Source organism: Watersipora subatra, chromosome 4, assembly GCF_963576615.1.
Source record: "Watersipora subatra chromosome 4, tzWatSuba1.1, whole genome shotgun sequence".
Taxonomy (NCBI): domain Eukaryota; kingdom Metazoa; phylum Bryozoa; class Gymnolaemata; order Cheilostomatida; family Watersiporidae; genus Watersipora; species Watersipora subatra.
The window spans coordinates 52623022-52637409 of NC_088711.1; the positions used below are offsets into that span (position 1 = coordinate 52623022).

The 14388-nt window shown below is 40.7% G+C and overlaps 1 protein-coding gene and 1 long non-coding RNA gene across 3 annotated transcripts; one reads left to right on the plus strand and one right to left on the minus strand.

Annotated features, from left to right (window-relative positions):
- Nucleotides 1-5980, minus strand: LOC137395056 (uncharacterized). 2 transcript variants are annotated; one of them, XR_010978436.1, is made up of 3 exons: nucleotides 5853-5980; nucleotides 5356-5612; nucleotides 1-39 (listed from the first exon to the last, which is right to left on the minus strand). It is a non-coding gene; the product is annotated as an uncharacterized lncRNA (long non-coding RNA). The 2 variants fall into 2 exon arrangements; XR_010978437.1 differs by lacking the exon at nucleotides 1-39 and adding an exon at nucleotides 3206-3287.
- A 7484-nt stretch (nucleotides 5981-13464) lies between these two features.
- Nucleotides 13465-14388, plus strand: LOC137394340 (myb-like protein I). The gene is made up of 2 exons (XM_068081055.1): nucleotides 13465-13652; nucleotides 13977-14388. Exons 1-2 carry the CDS (start codon nucleotides 13465-13467, stop codon nucleotides 14386-14388), a joined length of 600 nt encoding a protein of 199 aa, XP_067937156.1.

Below are 14388 nucleotides of genomic sequence, written 5' to 3' on the forward strand. Positions count from 1 at the left end.
CGATTATCTTCCATTTCTTTTCCGTCAACTTTCACAAACCTAAAAATATACATATTACGGGCAGATTTTACACATTAATAAGACTGACTTTATGCTGTTTGATATTTTTTGCGTCATTTTATACTGAGGGAGATTTGTGACAGACAGGCCAAAATCATGATTGTGTACCATAAACATTGTATGCCCAAAGTATGTAAGAAATACTTAAATCGACTCCCCAAGCCTGAAAGATATATTTTAACATAACAAAATATAATAAACAAAACCTAAATGCCTCCATTACCTAAGTAATGGCAAAATTAAAAAAACATATTAGCCTCCCTTACCCAAAGATTTTCAATGCAAAAACTATATATAAAATATTACACTCACCTCAAGTGTAAACTGTTATGGCCTTAGTTTAGACATTTTAATACGATTATTTCCATATACTTTGAAGATTTTCAAACCATGGATATATCTAATCTAGCCTCGGTCTATTCCAATTTAGTGATAGGTCTACTTTTCAGGGTCGACTTTTCTGGTCTGTAAGCAAATGAATTTAAAAAGCAATTGTTGGCTAGACCAATTATGGTAAAGAGCCAATGACAAAAGGACAAGCCCACAACCATGGGTGAGCCATCATTTTGCAATGGCAAGGCATTAATAAATCCTGCACAATATAGCCATAGGCCTACCATATACAAATATTGGAGACTTGTACAGGTACCATTATATAAGACTCAAATCCTGCACAGTATAAAGTATAACTTATGCAGATATTAGTGGATTGTACAGGTACCATAAAAGACACTGATCCTGCACAATACAGCCATATCATATGCAAGGCTTAGAGGTTTGTACAGGTACCAGATATGACCCAATCCTGCACAGTATAGCATAGCCATACCCTATGCAAAGATTAGAAGCATGTACAGGTAAGATATATGATCCTAATCTAGCGCAGTATAGCTATGCTGTATGCAAGAAGTAGAGGTTTTTACAGGTACCATATATAACCTTAATACTGCACAGTATAGCCATACTGCATGTAAGGATTAGAGGTTAGTACCGGTATCATATATAACCCTAATCATGCACAATATAACCATACCCGGGAGTTTTGGGAGGGAAGGACTAGGGTCTCCTTGGGCCCCATATCACATGCACTAGATAAGATATACAATCCAAACTGGACCCGGTTTACTTACATTCTGGAGGGTTAAAACATAACACGTAGCTCCCAGTAAACCCTATTAGTTTACTGTTACTACAGTGGTGCATGTGATATGGGGCCCAAAGAGACCCTAGTCCTTCCCTCCTTGCACAAGGTTAGGGTTTTATGGTTATATGGTACAAGCCTCTATAACTTGCTGCATATGGTTATGCTGTTCAGGATAAGGTCATATAGTACACACGGCCTCGAATACTTACATATGGTTATGTGGCTACACTCTGTACTCTACACTATAGCAGAACAGGGTTGATTGTAAACTTCAAGTTTAGGCCTCATCATCCATAATGTGCCCGTGTACTCCACTACATACCGTTCACTTTAGACTACATATAATCAGTTAATCCACTATGTACACTGCCCACTATGTACACTACGTATTAATAGTATTTATTGAGCAACATCACAATAACACCACACTTGCATAAACAAAAACAATTACATGACTTTGGATTGGAATGGATTGTAGCTTAGGTTGGACCAATTTACTATATTAGGCCCTAAATGGATGACAATAAAAACATCCACAAACCAAAGCCACAATCCAGTCTAACCAAGGTTGACTGTGTCTACTACTACTGCTACTTACTACAACTCCTGACCCAACACCACAGTAACAAGTAGGTCTACTACAACAAGTACAACAATTTCCAGCATATGTGACATGCCATCCGTGGCGGCGGAGTAAGAGTATAAAGATTGCTTCAGTGTTGGTGGTTCCCACCGGAAGCCAGGTCTAGGGACTATTTTAAAACTTATCACAGCAGACCTGCCAACCAAGCATGGGGGAAATGTGTGAGATGAGAAAAAAGTTTATTTTTTGTGTAAGATTTTGGGGCAATTTTTGGATAAAAAAAAACTAAGTAATTATTTCTCAATGAAAGAACCATTACCAATAGGTGGATTCTGTATATAATAACTTCAAAATTGGGCACTTTTTTAAATGTTTGCCAGTATGTGTCAAGATTGGAAAGTTTGAAAGCTTGCAGAAAGCAGCATTCACGCTGAAATTGGCATCACGGATATTGTAATGCTAAAACAAAAGCGTGATAATTTTCCAAGTTACAAATACATCAGTATTGGAAGCTCTGACAGATCAGCGTGTCAGACTGCAGAGATATGATTGCATCAGTGATAGAAGTGATGACAGGGCAGTATGAAAAAAAGCATCCGTATTAGAAGCCTTGCTACAACACAGCATTGCTTGTCAAACAATTTGTAAGTAAATTGTTTGACAGATAATGCGGGCATAGGAAACTTCAAAAAAACTAAGACTAATGGCAACCTCTCCCACTGCTACAAACAGTGTAATAATTGATGTATTACCCCTATGCTCCCATGTACCAAACATAGTAGCAGTCAAGCCATTACAATTGATGAAGAGATATTAACAAGCCCGACTGTATATGATGTCACCACTACACATGAAGAAGATGTAGTAGCCATACGCTAATCAATTACAGGAACAAGCACAAGCAAGGACATACATACATCGAACCATCGACCAGTCGTAAACGAAATTGAACATTTACAACACTTTTATAGATATAGCTTATAATATCATTTATTATAGATAGCATGACTTTGTAAAATCATAATATAACTATGCATGAATTTCAATGTTTAAAAAAAAATAGAATTGATGTAATGAATATAGAAAAGCATGAAATATGAATATCTCTTTTACTTTATGTAAGATAAATTATTATAACTGTCTCAAAATGAAGATTATAGCAAAATCCATTTTATATGAATCAGCTATTGATGGTTTTTCAGGTTATGGCCAATTTTGTAGTTATAGACTTAGTTTATTTCACGAATGTATCGCAGCGTCATGGAATCCCATAAGATGCCAACTGTCAAGGCATCAGATATAAAATGTTAGAAAACTGTCAAGGCATCAGATATCAAATGTCAAAAAATAGAATCTTGGCTGACCTGGAAGACAAGCCTTGTACAAATTATTAGTTTAATTCACGGCCATATCACATCGTCATGGAATCCCATAAGATGTCAACGGTCAAGGCGTCAGATACCAAATGTCAGAAAGGACCGCTGGCTGACATCGGAGACACTAGAAACAGACATTACGAAAATGTTGTAAGAATCCAGTGACATTTGACACTTATGTGAGAGTAAGTATATAAGGAGAGGCTGGCAGCAAGCCAAACAGAAAGGATCTGGCAGCGAGCCAGAGCACAACTGGCAGCGAGCCAGAGAAAGGCAGAGCGCATCTGGCAGCGAGCCAGAGACAGTAACTTGGCAGCGAGCCAAGCAGCAAAAGAGGGCGCAGAGAGAGGCTAATATAAGCCATAACCTGCAGCAGATAGCCTGCAGAGGAGCATCCCATTGAGGAGGAAACATACAGCAGATACAATCTACCCAAAGAGCCAGGAAGCCACAAAGCCCTGAGAAAATAGAATTCGTTCAGTCCCCTGCCAGCAGAAGGAGCCGTCACTACACGCCTCGTCACTACACGCCTCGTCACTACACGCCGCATCACTACACGCCGCATCACTACACGCCGCGTCACTACACGCCTCGTCACTACACGCCTCGTCACTACACGCCTCGTCACCACACGCCTCGTCACCACACGCCTCGTCACTACACGCCTCGTCACTACACGCCTCGTCACTACACGCCTCGTCACTACACGCCTCGTCACTACACGCCTCGTCACTACACGCCTCGTCACTACACGCCTCGTCACTACACGCCTCGTCACTACACGCCTGGTCACTACACGCTTCGTCGCTACACGCCTCGTCGCTACACGCCTCGTCGCTACACGCCTCGTCACTACACGCCTCGTCACTACACGCCTCGTCACTACACGCCTCGTCACTACACGCCTCGTCACTACACGCCTCGTCACTACACGCTTCGTCACTACACGCCTCGTCACTACACGCCTCGTCACTACACGCCTCGTCACTACACGCCTCGTCACTACACGCCTCGTCACTACACGCCTCGTCACTACACGCCTCGTCACTACACGCCTCGTCACTACACGCCTAGTCACTACACGCCTCGCCACTACACGCCTCGTCACTACACGCCTCGTCACTACACGCCTCGTCACTACACACCTCGCAGACACACGTAACTATTAAACCTAGAAAGGTCATAACCAATAGTGCCAATTACATATATACAAGCATATTGTTATTTTTGCTTGCTTTGGCTAGTAGCATTGACAGAATTACTGTTATTTTTTGTTCTTCTAAAGGAAATAGATTTACAGACACTTAAAAAACAAACCACTGGTGCATTCTTGTTGTCTATTGCAATAATTGCCTACAAGTACTAGTAGGCCTATCAGTACTACTTGCTGTGAACTTTGATACTTAGGCTCATCATTGCAATAACGAGCTGCTGTCAAAACAAGTTGCAAGGAGAATTATAGGTGTGCCCATCTCCATTGATAGAGTTGTTATTTCAATTTGGCTTTATAGCAGCAGTCAGATTTTTGTGGGCAGAAGTGCCACTTTGTCTGCAGTCAAAATTTGTCTTGGGAGAAATTGAACTCAATGTCCAGAGGCTAACCATTACACATAGAACCATAGAACCATAATATTATTACACTCGGAGAAAACACAAAAACGATACAGTTTTCATTATTATTTCTGAAATTATAAATTTAAAAAATTCAAATATTATCAACAATTATTATTACTACTGCTAACAATTAAAAATAGTATTAAATATTTAATATTTAATTCTTATTTTCTTTAAATTTCTCCCCTGACAAAGTGGAGGTTCTACCGAGACTGACTCGAATATTTTTATTTGAAAGGATTTTTGAATTTAATTATCTAGCTTTGGATATATTTGCGCTACTTATTTTTCATTCTTCCAAAAACATTCTTTTTGGTATTATTACCAAACAAAAATAGCTGTAACAACTAGTTAGTACTGCTTTGAAAACTTGTTATATACTTTTGCATATTATATTAAGCTTATGCCATTATGAGCTGGCTACACGAGACAGCCAAATATCTAATCGGAGTACAGTCTCCAAGAAATGGAAAGAGCAGGAACGATGCGCGAGCAGAAGAGACGCAAAACATGTGTGAATCAGAAGAAGTAGCTGAAGAGAAAATGAAGGGCAACGGAAATGACTACTGAAAACTTACAGCAACAGGAAGAGCTCCTTCAGCAAGATGATAGCCGAGACGAGGAGGCACGTGATAAAGAAGCTGTAGATGATGAGATTGGTTCTGATGATGAATATATTATTCGGAGCCAGACGCCTATGAGACCAAGGCTACAGATGAATGTCGATTCAGATGGCGAGACATTTTCTATCGAGACGAATACGGAAATGAGTGCAACTGCACAGTTCCTCTTGCTTCCACACCCGCGGTACGTCGGTCACCAATAGCCAGAGCACCTGCAACATAAGTTAGTGGAGATGATGAGGAATACACAGAGCGAGCAATGTTAGCACAACCACTCAATCATAGAAGTGATACTACAGCCAGAAGGCGGCAGCACAAGCTACAGTGTAGATATAACGACTGGCTTCATAGATTGACCCATGACACGCTCAGTGATGAGGATCCTCAAACCAAACATCCCAGCTACAAAGGTCATATGAAAACAATGGAGCATGGACACCATGCTAACTTACTGTCGTCACCTTTAAATATTTGCACAATTAATGAAGAAGTACCGCCTCGAAGGTATAAATCTTCCACAGCTCTCAGTTACAAGGGTATAAAGTCAATACCCGCGCCAATCAGTACAGACCAATGAAAGATGCCTTGTTAATTAGCAATGAAGAAGAAAGCTCAGATGAAGAGAACTGTACATGTAGAATTATGCAACCAAGCATGCGAGAGCGCAGTACTAAGCTAAGCTATTTTAAAATAGAGTGTAGCAGAGCAGACAAGCATGACGAAGACTTCATGAGCCAGGCAGCAGACAACTACAAACCAATGCAAAATTACAGACAGGAGAGAATGAACATGCACGATAATGAACAGCCAACCCGCTACAAGCGAAGACGCCGAGAACAGGAAAGAGTAGATGAAGAATGCTATCAGCCTCGAGAAGCAATGCATTATAATTACTCACCCGATTTAACACCAAAGAAAAGCATACTTAAATCAAAACAGTATTGCACAGCTTAAGTGGACAAAGAACATGGCAGAGCATCATGTCAAGAGAGGAGACAATTCCCACAAGAGCCATATTCAACAAAATATGAAGGACATGAACAAGAGCAGTTAGCATGGCTAGAAGAACAAAGACAGCGAGAGCTAGATGAAGGAAGATTATGCAGCAAATCACAACATAAATTAAAGCTGAGACAGGGATTAAACTATCCAGAAGGTGGAGTTGAACATGATCATCCACAGATGCTACTGGGAAAAAAGGTAATAAGGAAAAAGAGACGTATAAATCAACACTTCAGCCAAATACAGCAAACCTGAAGCATCACCAACAAAGCAGCCAGCCATTGCAGGAACAGTGGATGCCTTACTATGAACCTGACAGCTTCGACTTAGACAAACAAACACAAGGACTATATACCTACCAAGCGACTGCATGGACCGCCGGCAAAACAAATTACGACACGAGCAGATGGGCAAACTACAAATATAATAAATGTAGCTACAAGACTACCTGAAGTAGAAAAGTTCTCAAATGGACCCTCAGCAGAAACCACTTTCAGTGAATGGAAAGACAATTATGAGCTGAACTGCCAAGCCTTAAGTATTCCGCGAGAAAATTGGGGAAAAATACTCCCACTATATCTCACCGAAGGCGCTCTCATTACTTATCGCAATATAATAGCCAGAAATCCAACCATTAAAGAAGATTATAACATACATTATAACATAGAAATTACGGTGGTAATGCAACAACTAACTCAAACTGGTGAGATAGAAGAAAATGGAATATACCAATGGGTAGACAATTTCACGGCAATCATAGAAACGGCCAAGCACAATATTACTCAGGCAGAAGGTTTGATAATCGTTGGAGAAATCAAAGAAATAACGACTTTTCAAGAGCGCCTCAAGGACAATCATGGAGACAGAACCAGATGCAAACAGCAAGAGAACATCATCGCCAGCATGTGGGTCAAGAGTTCACAATGGATGGCAGACCCATATGCAGAAACTGCAATGGCATTGGTCATCAATACTACTTTTGTAGGGGAGCAGCCAACTCTACACCAGAAAGACAAATGGCCCAACAAAATCGCATGGTGCGCTTTCGAGATACCAGAAACCAGCCGAGGGCTGTCAACACTCTCAATAGTCATAAAGGTCAAAACACTAATAAGACAGGAGTGGTAAAAAATCTAAACCCAAACCTACCTACACCAACAGTTCATGTAGAGGAGAAGCTTGATTGTGCTGCAACTGAACAAGAGCAGAAAACTCTTCAGCCACAGATAGAACAGACCACTTTTCAGCCACATAGAGAGCAGACAACTCTTCAGCCACAGGTAGAACAGACCACTCTTCAGCCACAGAGAGCAGACAACTCTTCAGCCACAGAAAGAACAGACAACCCCTCGGCCACAGATAGAGCAGCAGCTAGACATAGAAGAAAACCGCATTGATGACAACAGTGAACATACAGAGGAGCGTGAACTAGATGAACAACTGTGAGAATATATCAAATGGTTTGTAGATAATAAAGCCATTATCCTAGATACGGAGCCCAATGCAATACAAACAACAACCAATGAAGAATGGTACAACTTATTAACATGGACGAGCAATTACAATACTAATGAAGAGAATTGGAATCGAGTATATGAAGCAGAGCTGGCACAACTAGAGATAGACGGGGAAGATATAGTGAATCAAGAAAATATCCCAGCTCAGAGGCAAACCGACGTACAGTGTAACCAGAAACTGCAACATCTAAATATTACAAGAGAAGAAAACTTCAAGGACATAAGGAAAGGCGAGAGAGAAGTACGTTGGACAACAGATGACACAATAGCACAAATCAACACCCACGAAAACCAATCAAAGCGATCTGAAAAACGAGCAAGGAAACGCAAACGATGCAAGCAAAGGCCAGAACAGCAACTTGGATACCCAAAGGATACATAAGGGAACTACTAGTACAACCACACGTTCTTAGCATCTTGGATACTCGTATGGCACAACTATGGATCAGAGAAAGCTCTAATGCCCAACAGGCCACCGCAGAGGACGAGAAACTAACATGTACAGCCTCTAGTGATCCTACAATTACAGAAAACGAAGAAAATTCTCAAAGCACTAGTTGCCTTAGGGAGACAAATGCTATTTGTGATATGAAAGAAGAAAAGCCAGAAAGGAGAAAGAAAAAGGCAGCAATTGATATGACTAAGACTAAGCCAAGCCAGAAAGCTCAACTCAGCCCAAGCCTAATGACAGGAAGACTGACAATCATCTTGAAAGAGGCAGGAGGACCGATTGCTCTGGCAACTGTTATTATTTTGGTTTGCAGCCTAATTGGAAAAGCAAAAGCGTACCCAGACAATCCCAAACTATGTCACACAACAGATGACCCCAGATCGCACCCACACTTAATACTGGACTTACCTGACGAGATAACGTGCTCCAAATCTAAAGACTCTACACTGGAGGTAAAAGTGCTGAATCTACAAATATACGAGAAGTGTTGCAGTTGGCGAGCAATGAATATGCTCTCCAAACAAAGAAGTAGACACTATCTATCGCGGCCAAAGATGAACAGGAAAAATAGCGGCCAAACTTTTTCAACTCGATACCTGGACTTAACGCACCTATTTTTCTCATGGACGAGCCAACAGCACCCAAGTGTGTTAGACAACAATGCAACAAAGGCGATACATGGCGATATACATGTATCTGAACTGTCAAACGACATGAAATCACATTACGGAAGACTTGGAGGAGAAAGCACGCCTAAAAATATGACAACTACAAACAGAAGGTATGAGCTACAAAGCCGTACAAAAAAAAAACGGATGACGGATTATATTTATGACGATGAGCTACAGGATGATTTGGAGTAGCTTACAGCATCCAGCTCTACACATATATCAATACATTTTAAAGAAAAACTACATAAAAAAAGGTTATAAAAAGAAGAAAATACTTTACAGCTTGATCCTAGAGCAAATACACAACTAGATACTTATCGACAATTGAGGACATGCAGACGGCAAAAATTATAAGCAACTTACGTAAAAAAAATAAGCAAGTATACATATACGTATATCCAATGCGGTTGACTGTCACGATGATATTGCGAGTGCAAAATATTTCCCGGATGACCCACCTAAAATTGACAGAAGAGTGATCGACATTCTTTAACCTGAAGCAAATTGGCTATGCGATGGAGAGTCATCTAATGAGGATTGAGAAACTGCAATACGACACGCCCGTAGAGCCTACTTAACCAAAAGAAAGACAAAATACAGAAGTACGTAATGAATGTTAATGAACTGAGATGATGATCATTGCTGTAACGGGCGAATAAAGACCAAAAACCAAACAACATATAGATAGGAGATGATCAAAATGGATTCGTGCAAATGATTAAGCCGGGGTTTGGCTTCACCTGAGGGCCAGTATGTGTCAGGATTGGAAAGTTTGAAAGCTTGCAGAAAGCAGCATTCACGCTGAAATTGGCATCACGGATATTGTAATGCTAAAACAAAAGCGTGATAATTTTCCAAGTTACGAATACATCAGTATTGGAAGCTATGACAGATCAGCGTGTCAGACTGCAGAGATAGGATTGCATCAATGATAGAAGTGATGACAGGGCAGTATGAAAAAAGCATCCGTATTAGAAGCCTTGCTACAACACAGCATTGCTTGTCAAAAAATTAATAAGTAACTTGTTTGACAGATAATGCCGGTATAGGAAACTTGAAAAAAACTAAGACTAATGGCAACCTCTCCCACTGCTACAAACAGCGTAATAATTTATGTATTACCCCTATGCTCCTATGTACCAAACATAGTAGCAGTCAAGCCATTACAATTGATGAAGAGATATTAACAAGCCCGACTGTATATGATGTCACCACTACACATGAAGAAGATGTATAGCCATACGCTAGTCAATTACAGGAACAAGCACAAGCAAGGACATACATACATCGAACCATCGACCAGTCGTAAACGAAATTGAATATTTACAACACTTTTATAGATATAGCTTATAATATCATTAATTATAGATAATATGACTTTGTAAAATCATAATATAACAATGCATGAATTTTAATGTTTTAAAAAAAAAGAATTGATGTAATGAATATAGAAAAGCATGAAATATGAATATCTCTTTTACTTTATGTAAGATAAATTATTATAACTGTCTCAGAATGAAGATTATAGCAAAATGCATTTTATATGAATCAGCTATTGATGGTTTTTCAGGTTATGGCCAATTTTGTAGTTATAGACTTAGTTTATTTCAAGAATGCAGCGAGCCAGAGACAGTAACTTGGCAGCGAGCCAAGCAGCAAAAGAGGGCGCAGAGAGAGGCTAATATAAGCCATAACCTGCAGCAGATAGCCTGCAGAGGAGCATCCCATTGAGGAGGAAACATACAGCAGATACAATCTACCCAAAGAGCCAGGAAGCCACAAAGCCCTGAGAAAATAGAATTTGTTCAGCCCCCTGCCAGCAGAAGGAGCCGTCATTACACGCCTCGTCACTACACGCCTCGTCACTACACGCCTCGTCACTACACGCCTCGTCACTACACGCCTCGTCACTACACGCCTCGTCACTACACGCCTCGTCACTACACGCCTCGTCACTACACGCCTCGTCACTACACGCCTCGTCACTACACGCCTCGTCACTACACGCCTCGTCACTACACGCCTCGTCACTACACGCCTCGTCATTACACGCCTCGTCACTACACGCCTCGTCACTACACGCCTCGTCACTACACGCCTCGTCACTACACGCCTCGTCACTACACGCCTCGTCACTACACGCCTCGTCACTACACGCCTCGTCACTACACGCCTCGTCACTACACGCCTCGTCACTACACGCCTCGTCACTACACGCCTCGTCACTACACGCCTCGTCACTACACGCCTCGTCACTACACGCCTCGTCACTACACGCCTCGTCACTACACGCCTCGCCACTACACGCCTCGTCACTACACGCCTCGTCACTACACGCCTCGTCACTACACGCCTCGCAGACACACGCAACTATTAAACCTAGAAAGGTCATAACCAATAAGGCCAATTACATATATACAAGCGTATTGTTATTTTTGCTTGCTTTGGCTAGCAGCATTGACAGAATTACTGTTATTTTTTGTTCTTCTAAAGGAAATAGATTTACAGACACTTGAAAAACAAACCACTGGTGCATTCTTGTTGTCTATTGCAATAATTGCCTACAAGTACTAGTAGGCCTATCAGTACTACTTGCTGTGAACTTTGATACTTAGGCTCATCATTGCAATAACGAGCTGCTGTCAAAACAAGTTGCAAGGAGAATTATAGGAGTGTCCATCTCCATTGATTGAGTTGTTATTTCAATTTGGCCTTATAGCAGCAGTCGGATTTTTGTGGGCAGAAATGCCACTTTGTCTGCGGTCAAAATTTGTCTTGGGAGAAATTGAACTCAAGGTCCAGAGGCTAACCATTACACATAGAACCATAGAACCATAATATTATTACACTCAGAGAAAACACAAAAACGATACAGTTTTCATTATTATTTCTGAAATTATAAATTTAAAAAATTCAAATATTATCAACAATTATTATTACTACTGCTAACAATTAAAAATAGTATTAAATATTTAATATTTAATTCTTATTTTCTTTAAATTTCTCCCCTGACAAAGTGGAGGTTCTACCGAGACTGACTCGAATATTTTTATTTGAAAGGATTTTTGAACTTAATTATCTAGCTTTGGATATATTTGCGCTACTTATCTTTCATTCTTCCAAAAACATTATTTTTGGTATTATTACCAAACAAAAATAGCTGTAACAACTAGTTAGTACTGCTTTGAATACTTGATATATACTTTTGCATGTTATATTAAGCTTATGCCATTATGAGCTGGTTACGAGAGACAGCCAAATATCTAATCGGAGTACAGTCTCCAAGAAATGGAAGGAGCAGGAACGGTGCGCGAGCAGAAGAGACGCAAAACATGCGTAAATCAGAAGCAGAAGAAGTAGCTGAAGAAAAAATGAAGGGCAACGAAAATTTATCACCAAAGAAAAGCATACTTAAACCAAAACAGTATTGCACAGCTGAAGTGGACAGAGAACATGGCAGAGCATCATGTCAAGAGAGGAGACAATTCCCACAAGAGCCATATTCAACAAAATATGAAGGACATGAACAAGAGCAGTTAGCATGGCTAGAAGAACAAAGACAGCGAGAGCTAGATGAAGGAAGATTATGCAGCAAATCACAACATAAATTAAAGCTGAGACAGGGATTAAACTATCCAGAAGGTGGAGTTGAACATGATCATCCACAGATGCTACTGGGAAAAAAGGTAATAAGGATAAAGAGACGTATAAATCAACACTTCAGCCAAATACAGCAAACCAGAAGCATTACCAACAAAGCAGCCAGCCGTTGCAGGAACAGTGGATGCCTTACTATGAACCTGACAGTTTCGACTTAGACAAACAAACACAAGGACGACCTACCAAGCGAATGCATGGACCACCGGCAAAACAAATTATGACACGAGCAGATGGGCAAACTACAAATATAATAAATGTAGCTACAAGACTACCTGAAGTAGAAAAGTTCTCAAATGAACCCTCAGCAGAAATCACTTTCAGTGAATGGAAAGACAATTATGAGCTGAACTGCCAAGCCTTAAGTATTCCGCGAGAAAATTGGGGAAAAATACTCCCACTATATCTCACCGAAGGCGCTCTCATTACTTATCGCAATATAATAGCCAGAAATCCAACCATTAAAGAAGATTATAACATACTCACATCTGAACTCGCTGAAAAATTTGCAGTGACAGATGGAATAGCTAATACAGTAGACCTAAACAACAGAGTAAAACAGGAGTCTGAAAGTGTTGGCAAGTAGGCCTACTACGCAAGCATCACGACTATGGCTAAAAGACTGTTTCCCACAATGACTGCTGATGCGCTAGAACAAATAATATTATGGTCATTTGTCTGAGGCCTGCCAGTGACCTTCAAGAGAGGGTTGCTAAACAATCCCAGCATTACTACAGCAGACAGTGCCTTCAAAGCAGCACAAAGGATGCAAAAGACAAATGCTATTCTACTTTATGAGTCAGCACAGGCAAATATTAGTGCAGTAAATCATGACATACGACTGGAAGAACAGATGGAGGCAATGAAGCACAGCCTGAAAAACCTGGAGCTAAGAGAAGCTGAGAGAGTAGCAGAGAGCAGACGTGGGCATGATAATAATAACAACTGGTTCAGGCAAGATAGAAATTACGGTGGTAATGCAACAACTAACTCAAACTGATGAGATAGAAGATGGAATAAACCAATGGGTAGACAATTTCACGGCAATCATAGAAACGGCCAAGCACAATATTACTCAGGCAGAAGAATTGATAATCGTTGGAGAAATCAAAGAAATAACGACTTTTCAAGAGCGCCTCAAGGACAATCATGGAGACAGAACCAGATGCAAACAGCAAGAGAACATCATCGCCAGCATGTGGGTCAAGAGTTCACAATGGATGGCAGACCCATATGCACAAACTGCAATGGCATTGGTCATCAATACTACTTTTGTAGGGGAGCAGCCAACTCTACACCAAAAAGACAAATGGCCCAACAAAACCGCATGGTGCACTTTCGAGATACCAGAAACCAGCTGAGGGCTGTCAACACTCTCAATAGTCATAAAGGTCAAAACACTAATAAGACAGGAGTGGTAAACAATCTAAACCCAAACCTACCTACACCAACAGTTCATGTAGAGGAGAAGCTTGATTGTGCTGCAACTGAACAAGAGCAGAAAACTCTTCAGCCACAGATAGAACAGACCACTTTTCAGCCATATAGAGAGCAGACAACTCTTCAGCCACAGGTAGAACAGACCACTATTCAGCCACAGAGAGAGCAGACAACTCTTCAGCCACAGAAAGAACAGACAACCCCTCAGCCACAGATAGAGCAGCAGCTAGACAGAAGAAAACCGCATTGA